At 51.9% G+C, this 26376-nt stretch overlaps 1 protein-coding gene across 4 annotated transcripts in view; it reads left to right on the plus strand.

The window, feature by feature from the left end:
- Positions 1–26376, plus strand: part of ATP2C2 (ATPase secretory pathway Ca2+ transporting 2) — a 77979-nt gene that overhangs the window by 25436 nt on the left and 26167 nt on the right. For all 4 annotated transcript variants that reach the window (XM_070500220.1, XM_070500218.1, XM_070500219.1 and 1 more), the window contains exons 4-11: positions 5080–5169; positions 6220–6255; positions 6356–6417; positions 9569–9677; positions 16456–16605; positions 16696–16764; positions 17107–17182; positions 21251–21317. In XM_070500220.1, coding sequence (XP_070356321.1) covers positions 5080–5169; positions 6220–6255; positions 6356–6417; positions 9569–9677; positions 16456–16605; positions 16696–16764; positions 17107–17182; positions 21251–21317 — 659 coding nt within the window. The remainder of the gene's footprint in view (positions 1–5079; positions 5170–6219; positions 6256–6355; positions 6418–9568; positions 9678–16455; positions 16606–16695; positions 16765–17106; positions 17183–21250; positions 21318–26376) is intronic.

The following is a 26376-nucleotide window of genomic DNA, read 5'->3' on the forward strand; positions in this document are numbered from 1 at the left end:
CCTATTGGCTCAGCGTTTAAGGCTCTGTTGATTGGTCAGTTCAGAGACCAATCACAGCCCTCCTTGCAGCATCCTCAACCTCCACTCTCCTCCAGTCCCCACCCTGCTCACTGGTCCATTCTCAGCACTGGGGATGTCATTTATTGATGCCTTTTGGCTCCACAATAGGCTTCTGGGTAAGCAGGTGGCTCTGGCCAACCCAGAAACTTCCTGGAACCCCAGTGTTGGAAAGAGGCAACAGAGCCTCCTAGAAGTCGGAGTTCAGGGAAGCAGGCTGACGCAGCCTGTGGAGACATTCTCCTCCTGCAGCCCGGCCCCGGCCGGTTCTGCCCTGGCTGTCCCTCCCACTAGGACCTGCTCACTCGTTCCCCTGGCTGTCCCCCTTCCCACCTCTGCCCTGCCAAAACCTCACACCAAGGGCTCTCCTCCAGCCACCAGCCAAGGCCTCTCCAGAAATGAAACCTCTTCCATTTCTAAGAGTGGGGCTCCTGCTTAATTCATCTTAACTTTGTCACTTCAGGGATCCATCTGTGGGAATCCTTGCAGGATTGGAAGGCAGTGCCCAGCGACCTGTTCGCCTGCCCTTGACACGTACAGAAAGTCCGTCTGCACTCACTTATCAATTCTTTACATTCGTGCAGCACCTGCTCCCTGCTGGGTGTGTGCTTCTCCTGTCTCTCCTCCAGTGACGGGGGACTCACCACTTCACAAGGCAGCCCTTCTTCTCCATCTCAGGAGACTCACCAACAGGCCATGCTGCCCAGAATCATGAGGCAAAAGGAGATTAGAGTCATGCTGCTCCAGTTCAAATCCCACTTTCCAGCCTTGTGACTTTGAGCAAGTTATTGATCCTCCTTGAGCCTCAGTTTTCCCTGTCTAGAAAATGGGACTAATGAATACCTACTGTTCTGAGTTTTACATAAGAAGAGGGAAGCTTAGCACGAATTAACTGCTTAGTAAAGGTTGCCCCCCTGCAATTGCGAGTCTACCGGGTGGTCCTATGGGACCACGGCAGTTAAGAGCACAGGTTTCGGAGCTGAGCTGGGCTGCAGGAATCCCTGGGCACTTCTGTTTCTTTCAGAGCCTCAGGTTGCTCGTTTGTCACAGGACTATGTAGCAGTGCCTGTGCCCTGGGGGAGGAGGGGCCCCCGAAATGATACAGGAGGAGCAGTTAGCACAGGGCGTGGGACACAGTGGGTGCTCCAGAAAGGCTGGCTGTTTTTATTGTAGGAAACATCGCCAGTGTCTCCCCAGTTCCCGCACAGCAAGGTTTCGACAACCCCCTCTGCCTGTCTCCCTTCACAACCGGGGCATAGAAGGGGCCCCGTGTGCCGGGAGGGGTCTGATCATCTGTGGCCAGAGGTGCAGTGGTGCCGCGTGTGGCTTCTTCTCAGTGGCTCCCTCACCTGTCTGCTGTGTCTCTCGGCAGCTCCCTTGGGGATGGGACAGGACAGGTGCTTGGCACTGTCTCCAGGAGGTGGCGGCAGGGGGTGGGTGATATCAGTGTCGGCCTGGAGAGCTGCTCAGGTCCAGCCTCAGGACGGAGGTGAGAGGAGACTTTAGGACTGGAATTGGGGGTGGAGGAGGGAGTTGGTCCGGGCCTGGCTAGAGACCAGCTCTCAGGGCGGCCCCGGCCAGGACTCCGTTCCCCTGAGCTGACCCTGAGCCCATGGCTGGAGGGTCCCTTGTCCAGAAACAGCCCATCGCTCCCAGAGGCTCCAGTGGGTGCAGCCCGCAGGGACGAGGGAGCTGCCCAGCCAGGGGCGGGAGAGGTGGGGGCAGGGAGCCCGGAGGCATCATCAATGTGATCTGGGCAGGAGGACACACAGCTGGGGCAGGACGGACCCCGTGCTGTTCTCCACTGTGCTGTGCGACCTTGAGCAGGAGCTCCAGCCCCACCACACCTCGGATGCCCCACCTAAGCGTGGGGCTTCACTGCTTCCTTTGTTCATTCTTTCCTTCCTTCATTCATTCCAGATAAATCCCTGATCTAGGCCCTGTGCATAGACCGGCAGCCAAACCAATTTCTGCTTTCAGGGAGACAGACAGACAGCCTGCATGTACCACAGCACCCCGTGGCTCAGGACGAGGAGTTAGGAAGCGACAGCAGGGGGCGGCTGAGGAGGGCTGGTGGGCAGGGAGCCATTGACCCCTGCTCAGAGGAGGCGGGGTCTGAGCAGGGAGCTGCAGGACGTGAGGAGGGGAGCCATGCAGGGCTCTGGACGCAGGGCACCATAGGGGAAGGCATGCAGGGGCCTGAGGTGGGAGGGCCTGGTGCGCATGAGGCTGATGGGCATCGGGAGGTGCCAGAGCCCGGTGCAATGTGGGCATTCACTGCCTGTTCGTGCATCACCCCCTGCTTCTCACTTCCATCCAACTGGATGGGAAGTCTGTGACAGGCTCAGGGCTGAAGTAAAATCTTGTTCTTAACTCCCCTGGACTGAGGGGTTCTTCCTCTTGGTACTAGGGTGCATAGTGTCCCCCCAAAATTCATGTCCACCTGGAACGTTAGAAGATGACCTTGTTTGGAAATAAGGTCTTTGTAGATGTGATTAGTTAAGCTGAGGTCATAGTGGATTCACGTGGGCCCTAAATCCAATGACTGGGGTCCTTATAAGAAGGGAAGAGACTCAGAGACACACACAGAGAGGAGAAGGCCCTGTGACACACAGAGGCCGAGACTGGACGGATGCGTCTACGAGCCAAGGGTGGCAGCCACACCGGTAGCTGGAAGAGGCAGGAAGGATCCTCTCCAGCAGCTCCAGAGACATCATGGCCCTCTGATGCCTGGGCTTCAGACTTCTGGCCCCTGGAACTGTTGGAGAATAAGTCTCCACTGTTTTCAGCCCCCCACGTTGTGCTCACGTGTTACAGCAGCCCCAGGCCCCTGACGTGCTCTGTGAGCCGAGCTTTTCCGCGCTCACCTTTCCTTCTTCTCTGGCTCTTTGTCCTCCCTGGATTTCCGAGGAAAGGGCGAGTCCTCCTTGGGGCGGGTGGTTTGTTTGACTGTGACTGTGAGCTCTGCCAGGTGGCCAGCTCTGCGTCCAGCCCAAGGACTCTCGGCAACCCCTCCCTCTGCAGGCTGCCCCCCACCCACCCAGCACTTTCCAGTGCTTTCAGAACCAAAACTGGGACTTCTCTCACCAAAAGGTTTCTTTTCATATTTTATTGGAGAAAATTGCAAAAGTATGCATAAGTAGAATAACAGAATGACCCCCACGTAGCCATCATCTAGCTGCAATAGTTACCAACCCATTTTGACATTTGTTAGCCCCTTTCTTTCTCTACAACATTTTAAAACAAATTCTAGATGCAGAATCATTTTACCATCCATACTTGGGTACGTATCTCTACCGTGGGAGGACATTTTTCTTTTTCTTTTTTTTTAGCCATAACAACAGTATTATTATCCCGCTAATACCATTAACGCTTCGTTAACATCCCCAGTGCCTGGTCCAGAGCCGGTGTTCCCCACGTGCCTCAAAGACGCCTCTTTACAGCTGATTTGTTATCCTCGGGGTCTAAACACAGCCCACTTTCACTTTTGGGTGGTGTGTCCCTTCACTTGCTTTAATCTCAGCCCTTTTTCTGATCCGTGAATCCATGCCCGTGGAACAGTTTATGAGGTCCACAAAACTCACAGATGGTTTATCTACATATTGGAGACGTGATGCTTACGGAGAAGCCTCTTGCTACCTGATTAAGGTCCCACCCGGGACCTTCGATGCGGTTCCAGTTTCGTGGGGAGCTCCCCTGAGGGCCTCCCCGAGTTGACTCCCAGTGTGTCTCAGACCTGAGCCCCGGGCTCAGCAGGCCAGCTGGCTTTGGGGGGCGATTCTTGCTGAAGGTGTGATGACCCCAAGGGCCAGCTGTGGGACCGAAAGCCCTGATAGAGGGACAATTTTCTGGAACGTGGGCGGCCACAGTTCCCCCTGTCGCCTGATGTTTATCTAGTGCCTTCCGTAATCAGTCTGGTGGTACCTGTGGCCACCATGTCTTGAGCATCCACTGTATGCCCGCCACCGGGCAGGTGACTTTACTGTCATTGTCACCTCCGGTCCACACATCGGCCGAGAGAAAGCAGAGGCTTGCTGAAGTTACAGGCTTGCTTGAGGTTTCTCAGTGAGGGAACGGTGGAGGTGGAGCTAAGAAGGTGAAATGTCTTTGAGCTGCTCAGTCTTGATGATTCAAAACAGATGGTGTGGCTAACTCAGGGCTGCTGGTGAGCCGACCACAAAGCGCCCTGTCCCTCGTACAGAGAAGATAAAGTACAGCATTTCTGGGGTGGGAGGCCTTAAATCCCTTCTCGCATCATACTGGCGTGATGTCTCTGATGGGCTGCTTTTTGTGGACAGCATAAATCACACATCTGATCACATTTCCCCTTTTGCCTTGGCTGCTGGGAAGCTCTGGGCCAAATGTGCAGCCCCATTTTAGACAACCATGACCTGCTTGTTGATATTTTAACTCTCACCCTGATCCTGATCTTTGGCCTACTGTCTCTGATCCCGTTTTTATGTGTTTGTGTTTATGCTTCCTTTCAGTTGTCTGTAACAATCGAAATGTATGTGTGAAACGAGGAGGCAGATACATAGAATGATAAAGTAGAAATCCTTTGGGGAAGTTTCTGGAGCACCTGTTCTCAAGAGGGACATCTCTGGAGCCCCCAGAGGCAGTTACAGGAGCAGATGGGTGTGATTGGGACACAGAGGATTGGGGGACTGGTGTGGCGGGAGGGGACCCTTAGCTGTGCTGGACCAGGGCTGGCATCCTACCAGAGGGGGCAGCTTGTGACCTGGAGCCTCATGGAGATGTGGCTAGGTGAGACCAAGAATTCAACAGCAGGACCAGGACCAGTGTCCGGACAGGGGCAGTGTCAGGGAAACTGCAGCAGTGGGATTTCAGGTGGATGAGAACCGCTGGATGGCAGTGGCCCTCCTCCCCGCCCCTCGGGTCACTGCAGCATTGGCCTGGCCGCCTGGCCTTGAGGAAGAGCTGACACTGCCGTGCGGTCAGAAGCTGGGTCGCCCATCTTTGTGAGGTTAGGAAAGAACCTAGTGGCCTGTTTCTGTCTTTCAGTTTAAGAACCCGCTGATCATGCTGCTACTGGCCTCCGCCCTGGTGAGCATCCTCACGAAGGAGTACGAGGACGCCATCAGCATCGCCTTGGTGAGTGCGCGGGATGGCGCGTGTGGACAGCACCTGGCTCCCAGACCTGCCGTCAAGGGGCCCACTGAGTCTCTGCTTCTTCTTGTTGTGCGAGGAAAAAAGAGTTTGGCTGTAGAGGAAAAAAATAGAAAAGACGGCAGCAGAAGAAAGGAAAGCAAATCCTCCTGCTTCTGCATCCCCACGTGGGGGGGGTCCTGGTTTATGTGGCTGACGCTTTCTTGGGGACACTAGCCCTCCACTCGGTCCTGGCCGTGTGTGGACGACAAAGAAGAATCGCTGGTAATCCTTTACCCAGAGAGAACCGCGGAGCACCTTTCTTTAAAAACATTTTTCTTATTTAGGTGAAAAGCACATAAGAAAGTCGCCATTTTAAAGTGATCAATTCAGTGGCATTTAGTACATTCACAAATCTAGTTCCAAAATATTTTCATCGCCCTAAAGGGAAGCCCCGTATCCATTAAACAGTCGCTCCCCCTGCCCCCTGGCATCCGCCGATCCCTCTCTGTCTGGTGGGTTTGCCCGTTCTGGGTATTTTGTATAAATGGAATCATACGCTGTGTGACCTTTTATATCTGGCTTCTCCTGGAGCCTCTGGATGGCTGTCACTCCTGCCTCCGTCCGTCTGTCCTGTGCTCCTTACAATACAAACCATGCCCATTCCATGTGATGGGACGCGCTGCCTCTGTTTAAAAGGCTGAGGTTAGACCCACATCTCGTGATGTGGAATGATGTTTACAGCATGTTGTTGGGTGGAAAAGGCAGTTTATAAAAGAATATATCTGTATTTTATTATCCTGTGTTGTTAGAGTGTCTATGTAGAAAAATCTAGAAGGGCACCCCAAAATGTGAACCTCTAGGTGGTAGAATTTGGGGTGATTTTTCTGCTCTCCTTTTGGCTTGTCTGTTTTCTAAATTTCTGCACAGTGCACTTACTTGGCAAGAAGAAACGGAATATGTTTTGAAAAACGATTCCCTCTCCTCGCCTCCCGTGGGTCCCCTCACTCGCTCGCTGGGCAGCTGGGTGCTAACGTGCCTCCCTTTGCCCCGCAGGCCGTGCTGATCGTGGTGACCGTGGCCTTCATCCAGGTGTGTATTTCCTGAGGTCCCCGCTGGGGTGACCCGGGCATGGCGGGAGCTCTGTGGGGTTCCCACCCTTGAACTGCATGTTCCATGTGCTTCCTGCCAGGAGTACAGGTCGGAGAAGTCTCTGGAAGAGCTGACCAAGCTGGTTCCCCCCGAATGTCACTGGTAAGTCGGAGACCCCCTGGGGCTTTGGTTCACTGGTGTCGCTGGCGGGCTTGTGAGCTTGGCGAGATTTGTGTCCTTTGTAGTGTGATCTGGGAAAACCAGGTCTTCCCGGGGTTAGGAGAGCTGGTCTCCGCCCTGGCCATGGATGACTGTGTGTCCCCGGGCATGTCACTCGACCTCTCTGGGCCTCAATTCTGTCATTAGTGTCTAATCAGGGTGCCTCGCCTGGGGGCCACAGCTGGCAGGAATGGCTTGGGAAGAGGGTGGCCCATGAAACCTGGGATACAGCGTGCAAACCTGCGTGCACTGTTCCTCGGGAGAGGGTGCAGAGATTCCCCTGGCCTCCCCAAGGGTGGATTCAGCTGAGGGTGAGATGCGGGGCTTTAACAAGCCGAGGCACCAGAACGCTGGGGTGGAGGTGGGACCAGGGAGGATGAGCTCCAGGCATTTGAGCAGCAGCCCACCAGCCTCCTTCCTACCTGACATTCCCGTGTGGCTGTTTGTTATCACGCAGCCCTCACCGAAGACGTTTAAAAAGCAAAAAGAAAAGGCAAAAATGTCTGCCGACACCTCACAGGCATTTCTGCTTGGTGCAGTGCTGTGCCATAGAACTTTCTGGAATGTTCTGTAATCTACGCAGTCCAGTCTGGCATCGCTAGTCACATATGGCTACTGAGGTCTTCAAAGGTGCCTGGGGTGACAGGGACTGAATTCATTTTTTATTTAATTTGAATGTAAGTAGCCGCGTGGGCTAGCGGCTGCCAGATGGGACCGCTCGGGCTTCGGGCGTCTGCGAGGGCTGCTGCCATTGGAGCAGGAAGCCACAGGCACAGAAGGGATGATGGGTTAGGCCCGGCTTTTTCTTGATTTAATTTTTAATATACCAGTAAGTCATACGTTTATTCTCCTTGTGAAAATGAAATGATTTCAGAAAAGGCCAAAATCTTTGCCCTCGCCCCTCCTAGGGTTGGTTGAGTTCATTTCAGGGTCACGTGTCTTTCTCAAAGATGCCCTGCTGCTCCAAAGAAAGTCAGGAGAGGGTCCCATGAGTGGAGGTGCTCTGGAGGGAACTAAACGTACGGTAACTATTTTCTGGAGGATAATTCTTGGGGAAGAAGCTGCGCATATATTTGGGTAAATATGGCACCAGTGAGCCTCAGGGCTGGGGGATAGAAAGATATAGTGAGAGGGAGTCCTGCCTCTCAAGGAATCGGCAGCAAGTTGTGTGTGTGTGTGTGTGCGCGCATGTGTGTGTATATAACACAAGGCAGAGAATAATGAATAACAAAATAGAGACAAAAAGAGGACAGTGTGGAAGCTGAGAGAGGATGAGTCAATTCTAGAAGGTTCGTTGGAGGCAGTAAGGACATCTGGGCAAACAAGGCCGTCAGAAATCCAGGCGTGTGATGCTAGGTAATCGTACGAGCAAACGAAAGCACACATGGTTTACGTGGTTTGATGATCTGATCGTAAGTTTACATACCAAGTCGTGGCCTTTCGGGAGAGTAGTGTGCATCACTGATGTCCCCAGAAGTCACTTGTAAAAGGCGAGTTTCTTTTCAAGAACAGTGGTGGCAGGCAGCCTGGTAGAGTTGAAATAGCGTTGGAGACGTACGGCCGCACCCTCTGAGGCTCTGAGACCTGTCTTACAAAGTGGGAGAAACGCCTTTTGCACAGCCCCTTCCTGCACCCCTCCATCCTTCATGCAGTCGTAAAATATTTCTTGAGCACCTACGGCATGCCGGGAGCAATAGGGCCGGGGTTACACCTGTGAGCAAGATGGGAAGGCCTTGGCCTTCGGGTGCTCACATTTCCACCAGGGCAGTCAGGTAATAAAGTGAAGGAACGAGACGATTTTGGAGTGCGGCACGTGCGTTAAAGTCGAAAGACCCAGAAATCTCAAAGCCACATGAAAGTCAAAACAAACAGAAACCTCCCAGAGATGCTATATTAACTGATGGAGCAGTGGAAGCAGCTTTCCACAGCTGGTGATCAGGCTGCCCTGGTCTGCTGCTTAAGGAGAAGCTGACGTTTAAGTTGAGGCCTGAGAAAGAGACGGAGCCAGCCATGGGAAGAGCTGAGAAAACAGTAGGTGTCTATCTCATAGGTGATAAACCACAAGGAAATTGTGTTATCTCATGGCAAAGGATCTAAGGTAGAGGGACAAAGGGGTTAGTTAATTTAAGATGGCATCGAGGACTTGTTCCTTTTATTTCTTTACTCTCCCATCCCCAGCTTATTGGCTTTGTTCTCTGGCTGGCTCCCCTCCTGTTCCCAAGATGGCTGCCACAGCTCCAGGCATCACAGCCAGACATGAAAAGGTCCAACGGAAAGAGAGGCCATCCGTGTGTGTATGTGTGTTTACAGAGTGAGGAAACCTTTCTCAGGAGCCCCCAGCAAGTGTCCACTCATGTCTCCCAGGCCAGGATTGCAGAATGTGCCTGTGCCTAAGCCAGTCATGGGCAGGGGCTGCGTTCACCATGATAGTCTCAGCCTATCATGACCCACCCCCTGGAGCACACATGTGGGGAGAAGGGTGAAGACCTGAACAGGATCAAATTCTGTTAACAAGGAAGAGGGGAATGTCTGCGCCAGGATTAAGGTCGGCAAAGACCTTGAGACTAGAAAGATCTGGGTGTGTTCAACGGCTGGACAGTGTGAGGGTGGGGGAGCGGCAGGAGGTGGGGGAGGAGGCAGCCCGGGCTAGAGGGCCTTTGCAGGGCCTGTGGGTTTGATTCTAAGGTCATCAGAAAGTCCCCGAATTCTCCAGATGGTCCCTGTGCACCAGAGCGGTGTGTTCTCTGAGGACAGAAGTGCCGCCAGCTGCCAGCTCCATTGAAGGAGCTTTAGAGCCGCTGACTTAGACCTGCAGAAGCTTCTGGAGGCCGCGTGGCCCAGCTTCGTTTCCAGACAGCATAAACTGCAGTAGTCCCATTTTTCGGATGAGGCCCAGGGTCCGCCAGAAGCCACACACTTTCCCAAAAGTCTTTTAGGATGCGTGAATTTAAAAAATAATAAAACCCAAAAGGCACAAGTGTTTGTCCATAACCGAAAGAGAAAGTGTGCTTCTATTATCTTTGCTCAGATTTCCCCGAGTGTGTAAAAATGGGTGTCAACGGGGCGCTCTTGCTTTTTGGCGTTTCCACTGCAGCATCCGAGAAGGGAGGCTCCAGCACCTGCTCGCCAGAGACCTGGTTCCCGGAGACATCGTGTCTCTCTCCGTCGGAGACCGCATCCCCGCAGACATCCGGCTCACGGAGGTGAGGGCCCCGAGCCCGCTCGGCGGGCGTGCAGACCCTGAGCTTATGGAGGCAGGCGTTCCCCTGCTCACACCCATCCACGCACAGACACGCACACAAGCAAGTCAGGAAGTTAGCAAACAAGCTCATTTTAAGCGCAAAGCCCCTCAAATCGTATTTCACAGATTTTTTTATTCTCATTTTAAGTATAAGCCTGACAGATTTTGGTTACGTGATTTTCCTAGTTTACAGCAGACTACAGCAGCGAATTAAGCCAGGGTGGGGCTGAGGAAGGAGGCAAGAGTTCCTTCTAGAAGCGGCTACACTGATGTCAGAAAGAAACAATATCAGACTTTAATAACGAGGAGGGAAACAGAACAATAAAGACATAAAACGTAGCACAATCTCTTGCAGTAGCCCCGTGGGGAGATGTTGGGTATGGGGCAAGCTGTTTCCCCAAGCTTTGTGGGTGTCAGGGTGCCCCAACCTCACAGAACAATACAGGGGCTCTCCCAGATAATCCTGGGTTCTCAGGAAAGGGTGACGTTAAGTTCAGAGGGATCTGTGGAGAGTAATCTGTTTTATCATTCCTTCCAAGAATGCTTAAGAATTGTTCAAAGGCTTTAGTGATAAAGGATTAATCACAGGTTATCTGCCGAGCCATTTATTTATCAGTAGCATGCTGCTAAAAGGGTGGCCTGGGCGCCTGGGCGTGGAGGCGTGGAGAGAGGCAAAGAGGCTGGGAGCCAACCCCAGGACCTGTGTTTATAACATTCTTAGCCAGTCGTCGAAGCAGAGTCAGGGCCAGAGGGACGGGGGCCAGAGGGATGGCTGGAAAACCCCTCTGCCCCCGGCTGTCGGTCTCCAGGTGGGGCAGGGACCAGGGTGAGCAGAGACGGCGCTGGCTCTCAGGGTCTCTGCTGCCCCTTAGTGCCAGAATGGCTTCCTCCCCATCTGCTCCTCCCTGCACCAGCGTTCAGGGTCCGACTCCACGTCTGGGGCGTGTGGGTCCCATTAGAGGAACCATTGTCCAGTGGCCAAAGCCCACCCGTGGGAACGGCTGGGGAAGCCAGTCAGACATTGTCCACTTCTCTGCCTCCCAAGGTGGGGGAGCCCCCAGGTCCAGGGCTGGGTCCAGATGCTGGGCCGCCAATCAGAGGACACACATCCGTGGGGTCAGCTGGTCAGTGCCGTGGGCTGGGCACTAGCCTGGGTTTGAGCCCGGGGCCTATCATTCACAAAGTGAAGCAAGCTGCCCAGCCTCTCTGTGTTTCCTCCTCTGTCAAATGGGGAACGATAGTGCCCACAGGGTGGTTGTAAGAATTAAATGGCTTCATAGAGGCAAAGTGCTCAGAACAGTGCCTGGCCGGGGGAGTGAGGGGCGTGTGTGGGAAGTCAGGGGGCCCTGGGTTTCACGTCCCCGCCCTGCCCCTCCCAGGGTGTGACTTTGAGGAGGGGATTGGCCTCACCGAGCCTCAGTTTCCTCATCTATCAAAGGGGAACGTTCATTTCCACCTCAGGGGGCTCCTGTGAAGATTAACCCAGCCGAGACCTGTGTCAGGCTGACACGCTCCCCGATGCGGGTCAGCGGTCAGTAACTATTAGCAGCCGACGTGAGCACGGGTCATTACCAGTCTCCCTAAGGGTTCTTTGAGATAATTTTTAAACCCCAGATATCTCCCTTACTACTTCAGCTGGCCTCCTTCCTGCCCTGCTGACTTGAACTCACATGGTGCCTGGTTATTGACTCTGCAAAGGGTTTTCTCCAACGCGACCAGCACGAACCCTCCAGCTCTCCTTTTTGGTATTTTGCCACTCCACGGAACAATCGATAGCTTTGTTTATTCACAGGGGAGTATTTTTATCAGCTATTAAGCTCTGAGGTCCCGGAGAGCTGTATATACATTTTAAAGCATTAGGTCCAGGAAACAGTAGGTTCAAGAAAGTTCCTGAAGTTAAGTGACCCACGTGCTGGCCCTTTTTGCATAGGGTATGGGGGTCACAAAGCATCTTCTCTTCCTGGAGTTGAAGGCCAAGGCCTTGGTGACAGGCAGACGTGGGACTGCAGCCAAGTGGGGCCACTGCCCTTTCTTTCCCACCGTTTTGAAAATGCAGAGGGAGCTGTCAGGACTCCCCGTCAGCTTTACCCTCGAGGCAGGAGACTGGGGTGATGGGGCCACTCAGGAGCCCTCAACTGTACCCGGTCTTCAGGCTGAGCCACCTCCTGGGTGACCTCTGGCGTTGTGCGGCTTCTGTGCGCCGGCTCTATTTTTGGCCACTGGCTCCCTCGCCTGACATGGTGCTGGGAGGTCACCAGAAGACGCCCATACACACACACACACAACCAGCTGCTGCTTCGTGGTCCAGACACCCCCCTTAATCTCTATCCCCCTTGATTTTTCTCATGTGAAGAGAACTAATATGTACATAGGAAAAAGCTGGGTCTGCGCTGACCACGGATAAAAAACGCCTCGTCTCATCTCCCAACGCCCTTAAGAGAATGGTGCCCCCATTTTTCAACAAGGGCGCAGAGCTTGGAGAGATGGAGCCCCCCGGAGGTCACAGGCGGGCCGCGGGGAGGGGGATTTTGGCCGCCCGGCTGCCGGGCCGCATCCTTCGCCGCACGCTGTGTCTTTGCGTGTGGCTCGCGGGGCTGGCTTCCTGGCGCTGGCCCTCCCTCTGGGTTTGCTCGGTGTGTCCAGTCCCTCCAGCTGCTGTAACACGTTACTACAGACGAAGCGGCTTAAACGACACACATGTAGCATCTCATAGTCTGGAGTCAGAATGAAAATCCGTTTCCCTGGGTGGAAATCAAGGTGCTGGCCGGGCCTCCCTCCTGGCAGAGGCTCCGGGGAGAATCCGCTCCTTGCCCTTTCCAGCTTCTGGAGGCTGCCCATGCTCCTTGGCTCGCGGTCCCAGTCACTCCACCCGCGGCTTCTATCATCGCATTTCTCTCTCAGACACATCTCTGACCCTCCTCTTTTAAGGACCCTGGTGATGACATTTAGGGCCCACCTAGATCACCCAGGACAATCTCCCCACCTCAGGGCCCTTAATTCATCACGGCTGCAGAGTCCCTCTTGCCATGACGGGAAACATATCCACAGGTGCCAAGGATTAGGACGTCGGTGTCTTTGGGGCATGGAATGGGGGGCTACTATTCTCCCCACCACACTGAGGCCTCCTTGAAGCCACTCTCCCCTCCCTTCCTGCCTCAAGGCCCCCCCCCCCATATCCCCATTGCTCATTCATTCAACAAATATTTCTTAAGCACCTGCTGTGTGCCAGAACCTGTGCTGGGTGCTGAGGAGACAGTGGTCCCTGCGCTTGTGGGCTTATAGCCTGAGTGACGGACAGACCACGTTTACTCATGACAGGCAACTGTTCGACGACTGCTGGGGAAAGGACAGGGAATTCTGGATTTCCCAAACAGGACAGGCTTGCCTAGCCCAATGCAGTCACAGAGGGCTTCCTGGAGGCAGTGGCTTTTGAGCTGATCTGGAATGGACATGAATCAGCTGTTCTAGGCAGAGGAGGCCCAAGCTGCGTGCCTAGCCCTGACTTAGAGACCAGACACGTTGCTGCTTTCTTTTTTAGAGCCATTTTAACTTTACAGAAGAACTAATAAGGTAGTAGTATGGAGGGGCCCATACGTCCCAAACCCATTTGCTCTATTGTTAAAATTCGTATATCAGTGTGGGACATTTGTTATAACGAATGAACCAATAATGGTCCATTATTCTTTTTTTTTTATTGAGTTATTGATAGGTTACAATCTTGTGATATTTCAGTTGTACATTAATGTTTGTCAGTCATGTTGTAGGTGCACCATTTCACCCTTTGTGCCCACCCCCCACCCCACCTTTCCCCTGGTATCCACTAAACTGTTCTTAGTCCATAATTTTAAATTCCTCATATGAGTGGAGTCATACACAGATTATCCTTCTCTCGCTGGCTTATTTCACTTAACATAATTCCCTCAAGGTCCATCCATGTTATTGCAAATGGAATGATTTTGTTCTGTTTTGCAGCTGAGTAGTATTCCATTGTATATATGTACCACATCTTCTTTATCCATTCGTCTGTTGCTGGGCACTTAGGTTGCTTCCATGTCTTGGCTGTTGTAAACAGCGCTGCAATAAACATTGGGGTGCACAGGACTTTTGGGATTGCTGACTTCAGGCTCTTTGGATAAATACCCAGTAGTGGGATGGCTGGATCGTATGGTAGTTCTATTTTTAATTTTTTGAGGAATCTCCATACTGTTTTCCATAGTGGCTGCACCAGTTTGCATTCCCACCAGCAGTGTATGAGGGTTCTTTTTTTCTCCGCAACCTCTCCAACATTTGTTGCTGTTAGTTTTAGATATTTTTGTCATTCTAATGGGTGTAAGGTGATATCTTAGTGTAGTTTTGATTTGCATTTCCCTGATGATCAGCGATGATGAGCATCTTTTCATGTGCCTATTGGTCATCAGTGTATCTTCTCTGGAGAAATGTCTGTTCATGTCTCCAGCCCATTTTTTGATTGGGTTGTTTGATGTTTTGTGGTTGAGTTGCGAGAGTTCTTTATATATTATGGATATTAATCCTTTGTCAGATATATGACTTGCAAATATTTTTTCCCAGTTAGTGGGTTGTTTTTTTGTTTCAATCCTGTTTTCATTTGCCTTGAAGAAGCTCTTTAATCTGATGAGGTCCCATTTGTTTATTCTTTCTATTGTTTCCCTTCTCTGAGAAGGCATGGTGTCCGAAAAGATCCTTTTGATACTGATGTCAAAGAGTGTACTGCCTACGTTTTCTTCCAGAAGCCTTATGGTTTCAGGTCTCACCTTTAGGTCTTTAATCCATTTTGAGTTTATTTTGGTGAATGGTGAAAAAGAATGGTCAATTTTCATTCTTTTACATGTGGCTTTCCAGTTTTCCCAGCACCATTTGTTGAAGAGAAATTCTTTTCTCCGTTGTATGCCCTCAGCTCCTTTGTCGAAGATTAGCTGTCCATAGATGTGTGGTTTTCTTTCTGGGCTTTCAATTCTGTTCCATTGATCTGTGCACCTGGTTTTGTACCAGTAATGGTCCATTATTCTTAACTGAGGTCCATGCTTTTATCACATTTCCTTAGTTTTTCCCTAATGTCCTTTTCCTGTTCCCAGGCCCCATCCAGGATCCCACATGACATTTAGTTGTCCTGTCCCCCCTGGCTCCTCTGGGCCGTGACAGTTTCTCAGACTTGCCTTGCTTTTAGTGACCTGGACACTTGTGCAGGGTACCGGTCAGGGATTCTGTAGAATGTGCCTCAGCTGGGATTGCTCTGGTTAGACATTTGTCAGGGTTAGACTTGGGCTGTGGGTTGTGGGGAAGACCCCAGAGGTGAAACGCCCCTCATCCTATCAAGGGTGCGTGCCGTCACCGCAACTATCGCTGTTGATGTTGACCTTGATCACCGGGCTCGGGGGTGTTTCCCTGCGTTTTAATGTGTTGCCAATGAATAGGGTTCTTTATGTGAAAGATCCTCGTGCCTGGGCCACCGCTGCTGTCACTCCAGCCGAACCTCCCCTGTCTCGTCCATCCAACGCAGCCCCCTCAGGGTCCTCTCCCAGGCTCTGTGTTCACTGAGCCTCTTGCCCCCTGGAGCCTGCGGTGGCTCCTGCTCCACAGGCGTCAAGTCTAAGCTCTGCCCTCTGACCATTCACGGCCTGGCCCGCCCACCTCCCCAGCCCGGCCTGCGCTTAGGAGAATGGGGAGTGTGCAGAATCCAGCCGTGAACGTCCAGCCTCTGGGCCTTGGGAAAGTTTCTTCAGCTCTCAGAGCCTCAGTTTCCTCATCTGGCAAGTGGGGAATCAGAGCAGTGTCTTTCCCATGGGGTTAGTGTGAATGCTTCAAGTTAAGAATTGGAAATTGTAGAGAACTCACGGGCCCCTGTTTGAGAAATGCTGATCTAACCACGCTCTTGTGAGTTTGTAGGAAGATGGCTTCTCTAAGATGGTCTTATAGCTCAAATGACAAGATCCTGAGGGGTAGGACCCGCCCTAGACGGCTTATGTCCTCGGCGGTATCTGGCGCACAGGAGACTCACCTCTTCAGTGGTCCCTGCTGGGTCTCTGGTCAGTTTTGCAGGATGGTTAGGAGTACGGTTTCTGGAACCAGCCTTGGGTCAAACCTCAGCTCTGGCACTAAGCAGCTCTGTAACCCTGAACAAGTTACTTAATCGCTCTGTGACTCAGTTTCCCCATCTGTAAAATGGAGAAAATCATAGCATTTTTCATGGAGGGCGTGAGGATTAAGAGATAAGCCTTGTAAAGTGCTCAGCAGGGCAGGGCCGGGTACATAGTAGGTGTTCTAGAAACGTTAGCACCCACCTCCTCCTTTCCTGGTGTGTGTGTGTTTCTGGCGTTGACATAGCTTTGGGCTGGCTCAGTGATATTCAGACCACACAGATCACACAGGAGTCTCCAAGCTAGGTGGGATGTGGCACATTAGGAGAGAGGCCCAGGTGTTTGAAAGGTGTATTCTAAATCAACCGTTGCCTAAGTTTTTTAATCTTATATTAAAATTTAAAATAATGTTAAAAGAGGGTATGAGACTTTATGTTTTTCGGGAGGGGCTGCAGGTCAAAGCTTTTCTGATTCCTGGAGGCGTCTCAGGCCATGGTCTGGGACTTGTTCCCTGATGCCGACGTGTCCCTTGTGCGTCGTCTGTTGTCAGATGACATTAAGGTGCTGGATACGGTTCTGTGCTTTTAAAACCAGTTCACAGGGTGAGCGGGCAGATTCCATCGTCCCTTCCCTTTGCTCCCTAAGGTCACCGACCTCCTGGTGGACGAGTCCAGTTTCACGGGAGAAGCTGAGCCGAGCAGTAAGACGGACAGCCCGCTGACAGACGGAGGGGACCTCAGCACCCTGAGCAACATCGTCTTCATGGGGACCCTGGTGCAGTGCGGGAAGGGGCAGGTAAGCCCCGGGGCACCCTGGGGGCCTCGACCTCCGTCTCCAGCAGGGGGGCTCCCAGCTGCAGACCTCACACTTCTCTCTCGCACACAGGGAGTCGTGATCGGGACAGGGGAGAAGTCTCAGTTTGGAGAGGTGTTTAAGATGATGCAGGCTGAAGAGGTAAGGGCTGCAGCGGGCTTTGGTCTTCTCGTCAGCTGGGCTTTGGGATTATTCTCAGCCAGTGATGCCAGCCCTGCCTACCCCTTAAGAATGAGGATCGTATAGTTATTCTGAGTATAGTTTTTAAAAATTTATTTTTATTTTAAGACATTTATTAGGATTTTGGGCAAGATGTAACTTACACTAACGCACGCAGATCTTAAAGTGTCAAGGTCGATGAATTTTTATATGTGTGTGTCCCTGTGGAATCGTCACTCTGCTCAAGACAGATCAGAGCCAGGCAGAAGCTGGGGGACGCTGCTGGGATCTCATCTAACCAGCCCATTGTTCTCATCCTTTCAGACGCCTAAAACTCCTCTACAGAAAAGCATGGACAAGCTGGGGAAGCAACTGACGCTCTTCTCGTTCGGCATAATTGGTGGGTGAAGCGGTGTCTGCACTGGGTCCTGGGGATGGGGCTGGGGGAGCGGTCCTGGGCAGCCACGGCTGACTCTCACAGGTTGTGCTCCTCTGCTGCTGGAGGATTCCGGGTTGGCATCAGAGACTGACAGCAACAAGAGGTTTCTGTCTTAGTCAGATCAGGCTAACTGCTGTAATAAGCAGCCCCACATTTCAAAGACTTTTTAACGTGGTCAGAGTTTATTTCTTGCTCACACCACAGTCCACGGGCATCTTCCTGGTTGAGTGGCTTTCCTGGATAGCTCACTTCTGAACACTGACCCAGGGGCCCAGGCCCCTTCTGCATTGTTGCTCTCCCTTTCTCTGGGTCCTGGGAGGCCGCCCATAATTTTACTCAGCCAGCAGGTGCGGCAAGAGAGGACACAGAGACTTATATGGGAAATTTCTAAGGAATGGACTGGGAAGTGCAGTCATCCCCTCTGCCCCTTCTTGATTGGCTAGAATGGAGTCACATGGCCTATTGAACTGCAAAGGAGACTGGGAAATGTAGTTTACAAGTGCTCCCAGCCATGCCTCTATGGTACCAAGCTGGCTGTGCCTGGGCTTGTGCCTCCTGGCCAAACCACAACACGATGCTTCAGACCTAAATTCGGATCTGACGCCTGAACATCCCTTGGGGCTGCCTTGGTCCCCTCACCTGCTCCTTCCTGCTCTCTCCAGCTCTGGCTTTGCTTCTGTGTCCTTTGTTCCCAGCCTTCAGGGCCAACCAGTGCTTGGCCCATAGTCAATTCTCAATAAACATCTGATGAGTGAGTGAGTTAATAAAGGAAGAAACCAACACTGCCCACAGCACAAGCAGTGACGAGAGGAAGGACTAGAGAGTCTGCTGAAACTGCAGGGTCAGAGGAAGGTCTGGGACAAACAGCTGGCCCTCCTAGGGGTAGTTTTCTTGTGCCTCTGGCCAACCAGATGCATGAATTCATTTAGTGAGCGTCTTCTGACACGCTAGACCCTGTGATAGGTTCTGGGGCCACGAAGATGAGTCAAATACAGTTATCTTCTCTTTGAAGAGCCCCAGGAGAATGGGGGAGAGACATCTGAACAAATATGAGACATGAAGGTAGCAGTTAATCTCGTTAATCTGGGAGAGTTGGGAAGGCTCCAGGAGGAGGTGATATTAAACTGGGTCTTGCAGGATGAGTAGGAGTTTGCCGAGTGAAAAAAGAGAGGACTGGGGATTCTAAGCAGAGCAAAGGGTATATTCAAAGGCATGGAAGGTACCTCCCACTCCTTTACAACTTGTAAGAGGTGGTAAATTTTGCAAAGTGGTTGCGAGGATGTGGCATGGAGTCAGGGCTCTCAATTCTGTCATGCTGGGGACAGATCTGCTCTCTCTGTCCTCACAGGCCACCCTTCCCAACATTCCAACGTCCAGTCTCCTTTCCAGGCTTCAGCGTTGGGTTTAGTGCTCAGAGTTTGCTAAACCACTAGGTTTACTGTTTGTAAGGAGCTCTATGCTCTCTTCCCTCCTCTCCGCCCTACTTTGTCCTGGAGCCGTGATGGAAAATGGGTTTTATCTTAACCCGCCAAGTCTGATCACAGCTCTGGGGCTCTGGGCTGTGAGATGATCTTGAGGCCGTGCTCAGGCTTGGTGGCAAAGAGGTCTGTGATGGCTTAGTGACATCTGTCGTGGACACAGGAGGGGAAAGTGGCTGTGCACCGCCATTCATCTGCCATCCTCAGGGTTGCATGTCGGTCAGGCGTCTCTGGCAGAGCAGAATGCCCACATGGCCCTGGCTGCCCAGAGGCCCTTTTGGCATTCTAGAGCAGGGTCTGGAAACTATGACTCTTAGGCCAAATTGGGTTCGCTGCCCTTTCTTGTATGGCCCACAAGCAAAGAATATTTTTTACATTAAGAAGAAGAATATTTCACTGACATAGGAGTTATATGAAATTCAGATTTCAGTGTTCATAAATAATGTTTTATTGCCACGCCCACTCACACATTATCCGTGGCTGCTTTCCCGCGACAGTGGCCGAGTTGCAACAGAGACCATGTGGCCCACAAAACCGAGACTATTTGCTATCTGACCTGTTTATAGAAAAGGTCTTGCAGCACCTGCTGTAGGTGACTGGGCCCCCCAGAAGGAGACTGTGGCTCCTTCCGTCTCAGTAGCCCCAAGAACAGATGTCAAGTAGCTGCGCTTCAAGGCAGATTGTCAAATAGATGGTATGAACAGGCCTTTCCACAAGATGAAATTTGTCCAAAAAAAAAGTTCCGACTCAGAGGTCCTTCAAGGTCACTGCCTTGTGTGAGCCGTTACTCCTCAAGTTATATTAGAACTTAGTGAAATTGGCACGTCTGTGGTCAGTCCCATGATACCACTTAGACCTTTTTCTTTTTAATAAATATTTCTAGAATGTTCTAGGAGAGCGGGAGTTTTGAAATAGTGTTCCATGGATCCCTAGAGGACCCAGGAGGAGATGCAGGGAAGCAGTGGTGGCTGGCAGATGCTTAATTACTGGCTTTCCAGGGGCAAGGAGTGTTTGCCAGTTTCCGTGGCGTAAATGGCCAATTTCAAGCTCCCAGAAGGGAGTGACCGAACGTGGATTTGGGAAGAGATGTGCACAAGTGGCTCCTGAGCCCCTGTGAGCGAGCTCCAACCTTTCACTGCAAGGAGGCCATCAGGGCAGGGTCGCATCCTAGTGGGTGGACCCCCGCCCCCATTTCTAACAGATCTTCCACCCTCTAATCCTTTGCATCTGGCTTTGTTTGGGTTCCAGCTAGGATTTCATGTGACTACTGAGTTCTGTTGCTAATCATAGTATGAAAAAATAATAATAATTATGAATCAGATCTTGAGAACCCCCCACACACAGACACACACACACCCCACTACTGCCCAGCACAAAACTTGCCCTGGCTCCCCATTCCCTGCAAAACAAAGCTGATTTTTTTTTTTTGAGGAAGATTGGCCCTGAGCTAACTACTGCCAATCCTCCTCTTTTTTTTGCTGAGGAAGACTGGCCCTGAGCTAACATCTGTGCCCATCTTCCTCTACTTTATATGTGGGATGCCTACCACAGCATGGCTTTTGCCAAGGAGTGCCATGTCTGCACCCGGGATTCAAACCGACGAACCCCGGGCCACTGAGAAGCGGGAACGTGTGAACTTAACCACTGCGCCACCAGGCCGGCCCCAAAGTTGGTGTTCTCCTCCAAGGAGGTCAACAGACCATTCCCCTCGCCTTCCCACTTTCCTCTCACCCCTTCCAATAACCATGGCAGCAGCAGCTAATGACGGCCATTTACTGTGGGCCAGGAGCTGTGCTCAGTAAGCACCTCCAATGGACTGTGACATCTTAAATCCTGAGACAACCCCTTAAGGAAGGCGTGGTCATTATCCTCACTCTACAGATGAGGAAACTGAGGCTGCCCCTGGTGGCCCCAGAACTTGTCCCTATTACCAAGACATCTCATGCACTTTCATGGGTCCCAGCATGACTCCTGCCACTTCTCTGTCTCAAGGGTCTGCCTCCGACAGTGTCCATGTGTCCGTGCCCCGCACAGGGCCTGAGGTTGAGTAAACACTGGGTAATGATGAAGGAGAAAATGGAAGAGGGAATAGATTTAATCAAGAACACGGTGGGATAAAATAATTTAAGAAACAGTGGCGCTTCCGCCCAGTACAGGAGCGGCTGTCATCTGCCACATCAGATACCCCCCGGGGAAGTCCCGGGTGTGTGTGGCACGGAGGAGACCTTTGGAGTCATCTGTAAATGTCTGCAGACGGCCCGGAATAAACTGGGTGGTTGTGTTTTTAACTTGACCTGGCTGGGTCCTTCCCTGAAAAAGTAGGACCATTCTTTTCTGTGGGCGTGGAAGGACCTTCCTTAAAAAGCTAAAGGAGAGGGGTTGCAAGCCCTTGGGGTTATTAACCGCTGTCCTGTGTCTATATTCCTGTAAACTGTCTAAGGAAATGAGTTTGAAATGCCTTCGGATGGTGGAGAATGTACTTCTGTGCGTGTGTGTGTGTGTGTGTGTGTGTATATATATTGTTTTGTTTTGTTTTTGGTCTCTTCCCCAGGCTTAATCATGTTCACCGGCTGGCTGCAAGGGAAGCAGCTGCTCACCATGTTCACCATCGGGGTCAGGTAAGGGCGCCGTGCCGTCTCTCCCCTGGTCAGTGCAGCCGGAGGAGGCGGGGAGATTTGGAAGCGGGAACGGTGTGGGGCGGCTGCACCCTCCTCACCGCAGCCTCAGCCTCCCAGCAGCACGTTGTCTGACAGGTCGGGGCCCAGCAAACGCCTGCAACATGAATGAAAGCAGACCATAGGGAGTTCCTGTTCCCGTCACTCTTTGCCTGTGGGTTTGGATCTTTCTGGCTAAGAGCGTGGACTCCAGAGCCAGCCAGCCTAGGTTTAAATTCTAGCTTTGCCCCTTACTAGCTGCATGACCTTGGGCAAGCGTCTTAACTTTCTGTGCCTCAGTTTGCTCCTCTGTGGAATGGGAGTGATGATATAGCCCCTCCCAGGTCGTGCTGAGGCGGGTGCCCGCGACAGCACGTAGCCACAGTGTGTGTTTGCTTATTATCTGTCGGGAACTCAGTCCAGGCCTCCTTGTTTTCTGGAGGAGAGGACAAAGGGCATGTCATGGAGGCCACACAGTTGATGGCAGGGCTAGGCATCAGGGCCGTTGTCTTCAAGCCCAGGGAACCTGCCTTCCTCCACATGGCAACTCTAACAAGCGACAGTCCCCCTGCCCCTGCCGGGTCCCAGTGGGCGATACAGAGATGAACGGGGGAGCCCAGCTCCGTGCAGTGGCGTGACGTTGCTGTGGCTTTTCCATGCTGCTCACCAAGGCCAGGGAGGCAGAGTGCGGGGGAGTGTCACTGACTGGGTGTGTCCTGGTGGAAGGGTGGCAGGTGACCCTTCTGGGACACGGAGAAGGCAACACATTTCTAGGCTCCTGTCAAGCCCGGTGCTTTGGGAGGGTGACTGCCCCCCCCATGGTCTTGGTGTCTGCAAGATGGTTTAGGTGATACGTGGAAAATTATTTTAATGTCTGTGGGCAAAAATATATATACTGAGTATATCAAACCCACGATGGACACATACTTAGATGCCTGTCAACTAATGAATAAACAACATACAGTGGAATATTACTCAGCCACGAAAAGGAACGAAGCACTGAAACATGCTACAATGTGGATGAACCTTGAGAACGTGATGCTGGGGGAAGGGAGCCTGCCACAAATGACCACGGGTTATATGACTTCATGGATATAAAATGTCCAGCACAGGCACATCCATAGAGACAGAAAGGAGACGAGTGGGCTCTAGGGGCTGGGCCAGGGGAGGCGGGGGGACGAGGAGTGACTGCTAACAGTGATGGGGTTTCTTTCGGGGGTAATGAAAATGTTCTAACGTTGACAATGTTTGTACAACTCTGCGTCAACTAAAAACCGCTGAATTATATACTTTAAAAGGGTGAACTTTATGGTATGGGAATTACCAATAAAAAAACAAAAGAAAACATAGAGGAGGTCGTTAGGAAGCTGTGATGACGAGGATCCTTAGAGCCTTTCCACTTTATATGTAAAAAGCAAACTGTTTGCTGACACGGCGCTGTGTCATCGCAGTCAATTACAGTCACGCCCCCACACTGGACCGGGCGTCCCGGGGGGGGGGCCGGGACAGGTCAGGGCTGCGGCTTCCCCAGTGCTGACCGGTGTGGGCCAGAGCACCTTGCTTTAAGGGCTGGGAGGGTACGTCCGTGGTACAGGGTACTGTGTATAAACGAGTGTGCCCGTGACCTGGCAGTTAGCAATAGCAGAGATTCGCGTGCAGGTCTTTAAAAACACCAGGGACCTTGTGTTTCAGTCACACTGCACTGTGTGCCTTGATTGAAGGCTAGGCCAGCAAAATGCACGCCTGGGCAGGAGTGTGTCCTATTATAGAGGTGTTCACTGACTATTGTTTGAATGAATGGAAACTGGAAAAGTCTGTGTCTGGTTTTAGACACTTTGCCATTCCTTAAAAAACAAAATCTCATTAACGCCAGATCCTGGGTGATGAAAGAATAAAACTTAAGAGAAAAGTGAAATTGGTTTAGAGAATATTATGCAGTTAGAATACAGAAGGTACCCAGGGGCCAGCCCGCTGGTGGAGTGATTAAGTTCGCGCACTCTGCTTCTGATCCTGGGCACAGACATACACACCACTCATCAAGCCATGCTGTGGCAGCATCCTACATATGAAACAGAGGAGGATTGGCATGGATGTTAGCTCAGGGCCAATCTTCCTCAAGCAAAAAGAGGAGGATTGGCAACAGATGTTAGCTCAGGGCCAATCTTCCTCACACACACAAAAAAGAATATAGAAGGTACACACACATGACAAAAACCGTAAAGGCAAAATGCAATGACAGACATTTGGAAAACCCCATCTCAGACTAATTCCAAAAAATAAAGTCCACCTCCTTCCTTAAAAAAAAAAGAATTCCTCTAAGGAAACACACAGACATTCAAACCACATCAGGATACTTAAAAAGATAGTTCTCCGTGTGAAACCAAAAGCTGCACGAACAGTTCATTGTCCTCACGTTTTAGCTTTAAATAATCTATAAATAAATGGGGTAATACTGGGGTCTGGGCTTTTCCCCACAAAGTCGTTGGAACCTTGAAGATAAGGCCACTGTGCTGTACGGGCGGTCCTGCTGGATTTCAGGCTTTTTCCCTGAAACGTGCCAGGCTCATCTTTGCGTTTTGCCAGTGGCCACGAGGAAGGGCTTCTAAGCTGCAGATCACAGAGCCCAAGGTTTTCTTCTGAACGTACGAGGTCACGATCTCAAGTCCACCGGGGTTTCCTGACTTTATAGCCTCAGCTGCGTGCGAGGGAGGGTGTAGAGGAAAAAGAAACCATCCTCATGAGCTGAGCACGAGAGGGATCCAGTGAGAGTCACAGCTGGATCCCACACAGAAGGGTGACTGACCATCGACAGCTCTGCGAGGATGCTTATGAGCAGGGCTGGGGAGGACCATCCACGTGGATGCTGAAGCTGCCAAGAAGGTGAAGCAAGTGGAGAGAGCACTAGGAAAGCGGTTCTAGAGTCTTCAAGGAGCGGGAGGGGGCGTGCCCAGGGGTCTCGGTGCTGTAACAAGAGGAGGAAGCATGAACGGAATGTGTGACCCCCAGTTCATCACTGCACAGCTCCGTGAGGCAACCGGTCTCCACTTCACAGATGGGGAAACTGAGGTGTCGGCTCACACGCTTGCCCACAGTTACAGAATCGCGGGGCGGGAGAGACAGGTTGAGACCCACTGCGTTCTGACCGAAAGCCAGCGTCCTTGTCAGTGCCGCTTGCTGCCCCTCGGGCAGATAGGAACTCTCCCACGTGCCACCACCCCACTGCCTACCCTCCTCCCAGCCATCAGCAAGGCTGTCGATTTGCCCTACAGGTGTTTGTTGGGCTTCTGTTGACTGTTTGCATCATCCAGATAGAACTGGATCACGGAGTTTGCAGGCTGGTGGGGAGAGTAAATATAAACAATTTTAGTGAACATTAATAAAGTAATCACAATTTATCATCAATGCTACAAAGGAGACAATTGCAGGGAGAGAGATTAAAAGGGAGATCAGAAGGTGCGTGCCCTGAAAAGGTGGCCAGGGAAGGTGTCTCTGAGGAGTGGAAGCTGGAGAGGTGAGAAGGAGCCCACTGACAGCAGAGCTGGCTGGGCTCGGCAGGGGATGGCCTGGGCAAAGGCCCGGAGGTGGGACCCAGCATGGTGCATCTGGGGGACGCCAGGGGGAGACGGGGTGGGCTCCGTGAGCAGAGGAGATTGTGGAATCAGTTAGGGGACAGATCCTGGGGGAGCTTCTGCTTCTCTCCTGATTCTAGTCATGTCATCAGGACCCTTCTCAACACGCCATGCCAGGCTGTTACAATTCCTCTTTTGGAGCAGAGAGGTGAAAAGCGTTGGCCGTTCTTGACACAGAGACTGATGGCGATGGAAGTGGATCCCAGCTTGTGACAGACAAGAGGGAAGAGGGGGTGATGGGGAGGGGAAGCTGGCTGTTAGGTAGAAGGTGGAGTCTGAGGTGCGGGCAGGGCAGCCTGGGAGAGTGGATCCCTGTAGAGTCCCTCGGACTTTTTTTTTTTTTTTTTTTTGCAGGGTAAGAGTGGCCTTGAGCTAACATCTGTTGCCAATCTTCCTCTCCCTTTTTTCTTCCTCCCAGAGCCCCAGTGTATAGTTGTGTATCCTAGTTGTAAATCCTTCTAGTTCTACTGTGTGAGTCACCACCGAGGCATGGCAACTGACAGACAGGTGGTGTGGTTCCACGACCAGGAACTGAACCCGGGCCACCAAAGCAGTGAAAGCACCGAACTTTAGCCGCTAGGCCACCCGGGCTGGCTCTCAGAATTTAGCCTAAGAACGTAAGGGCCCCTGGGGAAGCATGTTCAACACTGATTGCCGGTGGCCTGACTCGGTGGGTCTGGGTGGGGCCCAAGACTCTGCATTTCTAACAAGCTCCCAGGGGGTGGAATGCTGCCTGATCAGGGAGCACACGCTGAGCAGTGAGACTGTGACTAGAAACTACCCCAATCAGGGCTCCAGCAAGAGGCAGGAAGAGGGCTCAGGGGACGAAGCCTGCAGAGGCAGGTGTGGCGGCAGAGGGACAGAGAAGCCGGAGCCCTGGGGGCTCCCAGGAAAGCAGAGCGCTCAGAAGCCATGATGCTTAACACCCTCCTGAAATAATGGTGCATTCCCGTCCCATCCTGTAACCACGGAAAGTTCCGGGAGCCAAAAAGACTATTAAAAATTTCCAGGTAAATAATGAAAAAGGCTCCATGTCCATCCCCGCCCTCCCCCCCAGGGCTATTGACTGGTCCTTTCTGACCCCCTGTCTGAACATGCCCTTCGTCGCATTCACCCCGCCTGGTCCGTGGGAAACTTGCGACCAAGAGAAAATTTACTCTGTTCGTTTCACTTGACTTGGAAAGGATGAGGTTTTTCCATTTTTAGCAGAACGAAAGTCACTCGAAAGCACCGAATCAGAAGGTAGAAATGGTGGGATAGAAGGCCAGGAAGAGATTCTCCAAAATAAATAAAATGAGAATGGTTCTTTTAGAAACTTTAGAATGGTCCTAATTCCCCCTGCCTAGAATGACATTCAAGACGATCCAAGGGACACTTGCTTTTCCTGGTCCAGG

This window comes from Equus asinus, chromosome 28 (assembly GCF_041296235.1).
Source record: "Equus asinus isolate D_3611 breed Donkey chromosome 28, EquAss-T2T_v2, whole genome shotgun sequence".
NCBI lineage: Eukaryota > Metazoa > Chordata > Mammalia > Perissodactyla > Equidae > Equus > Equus asinus.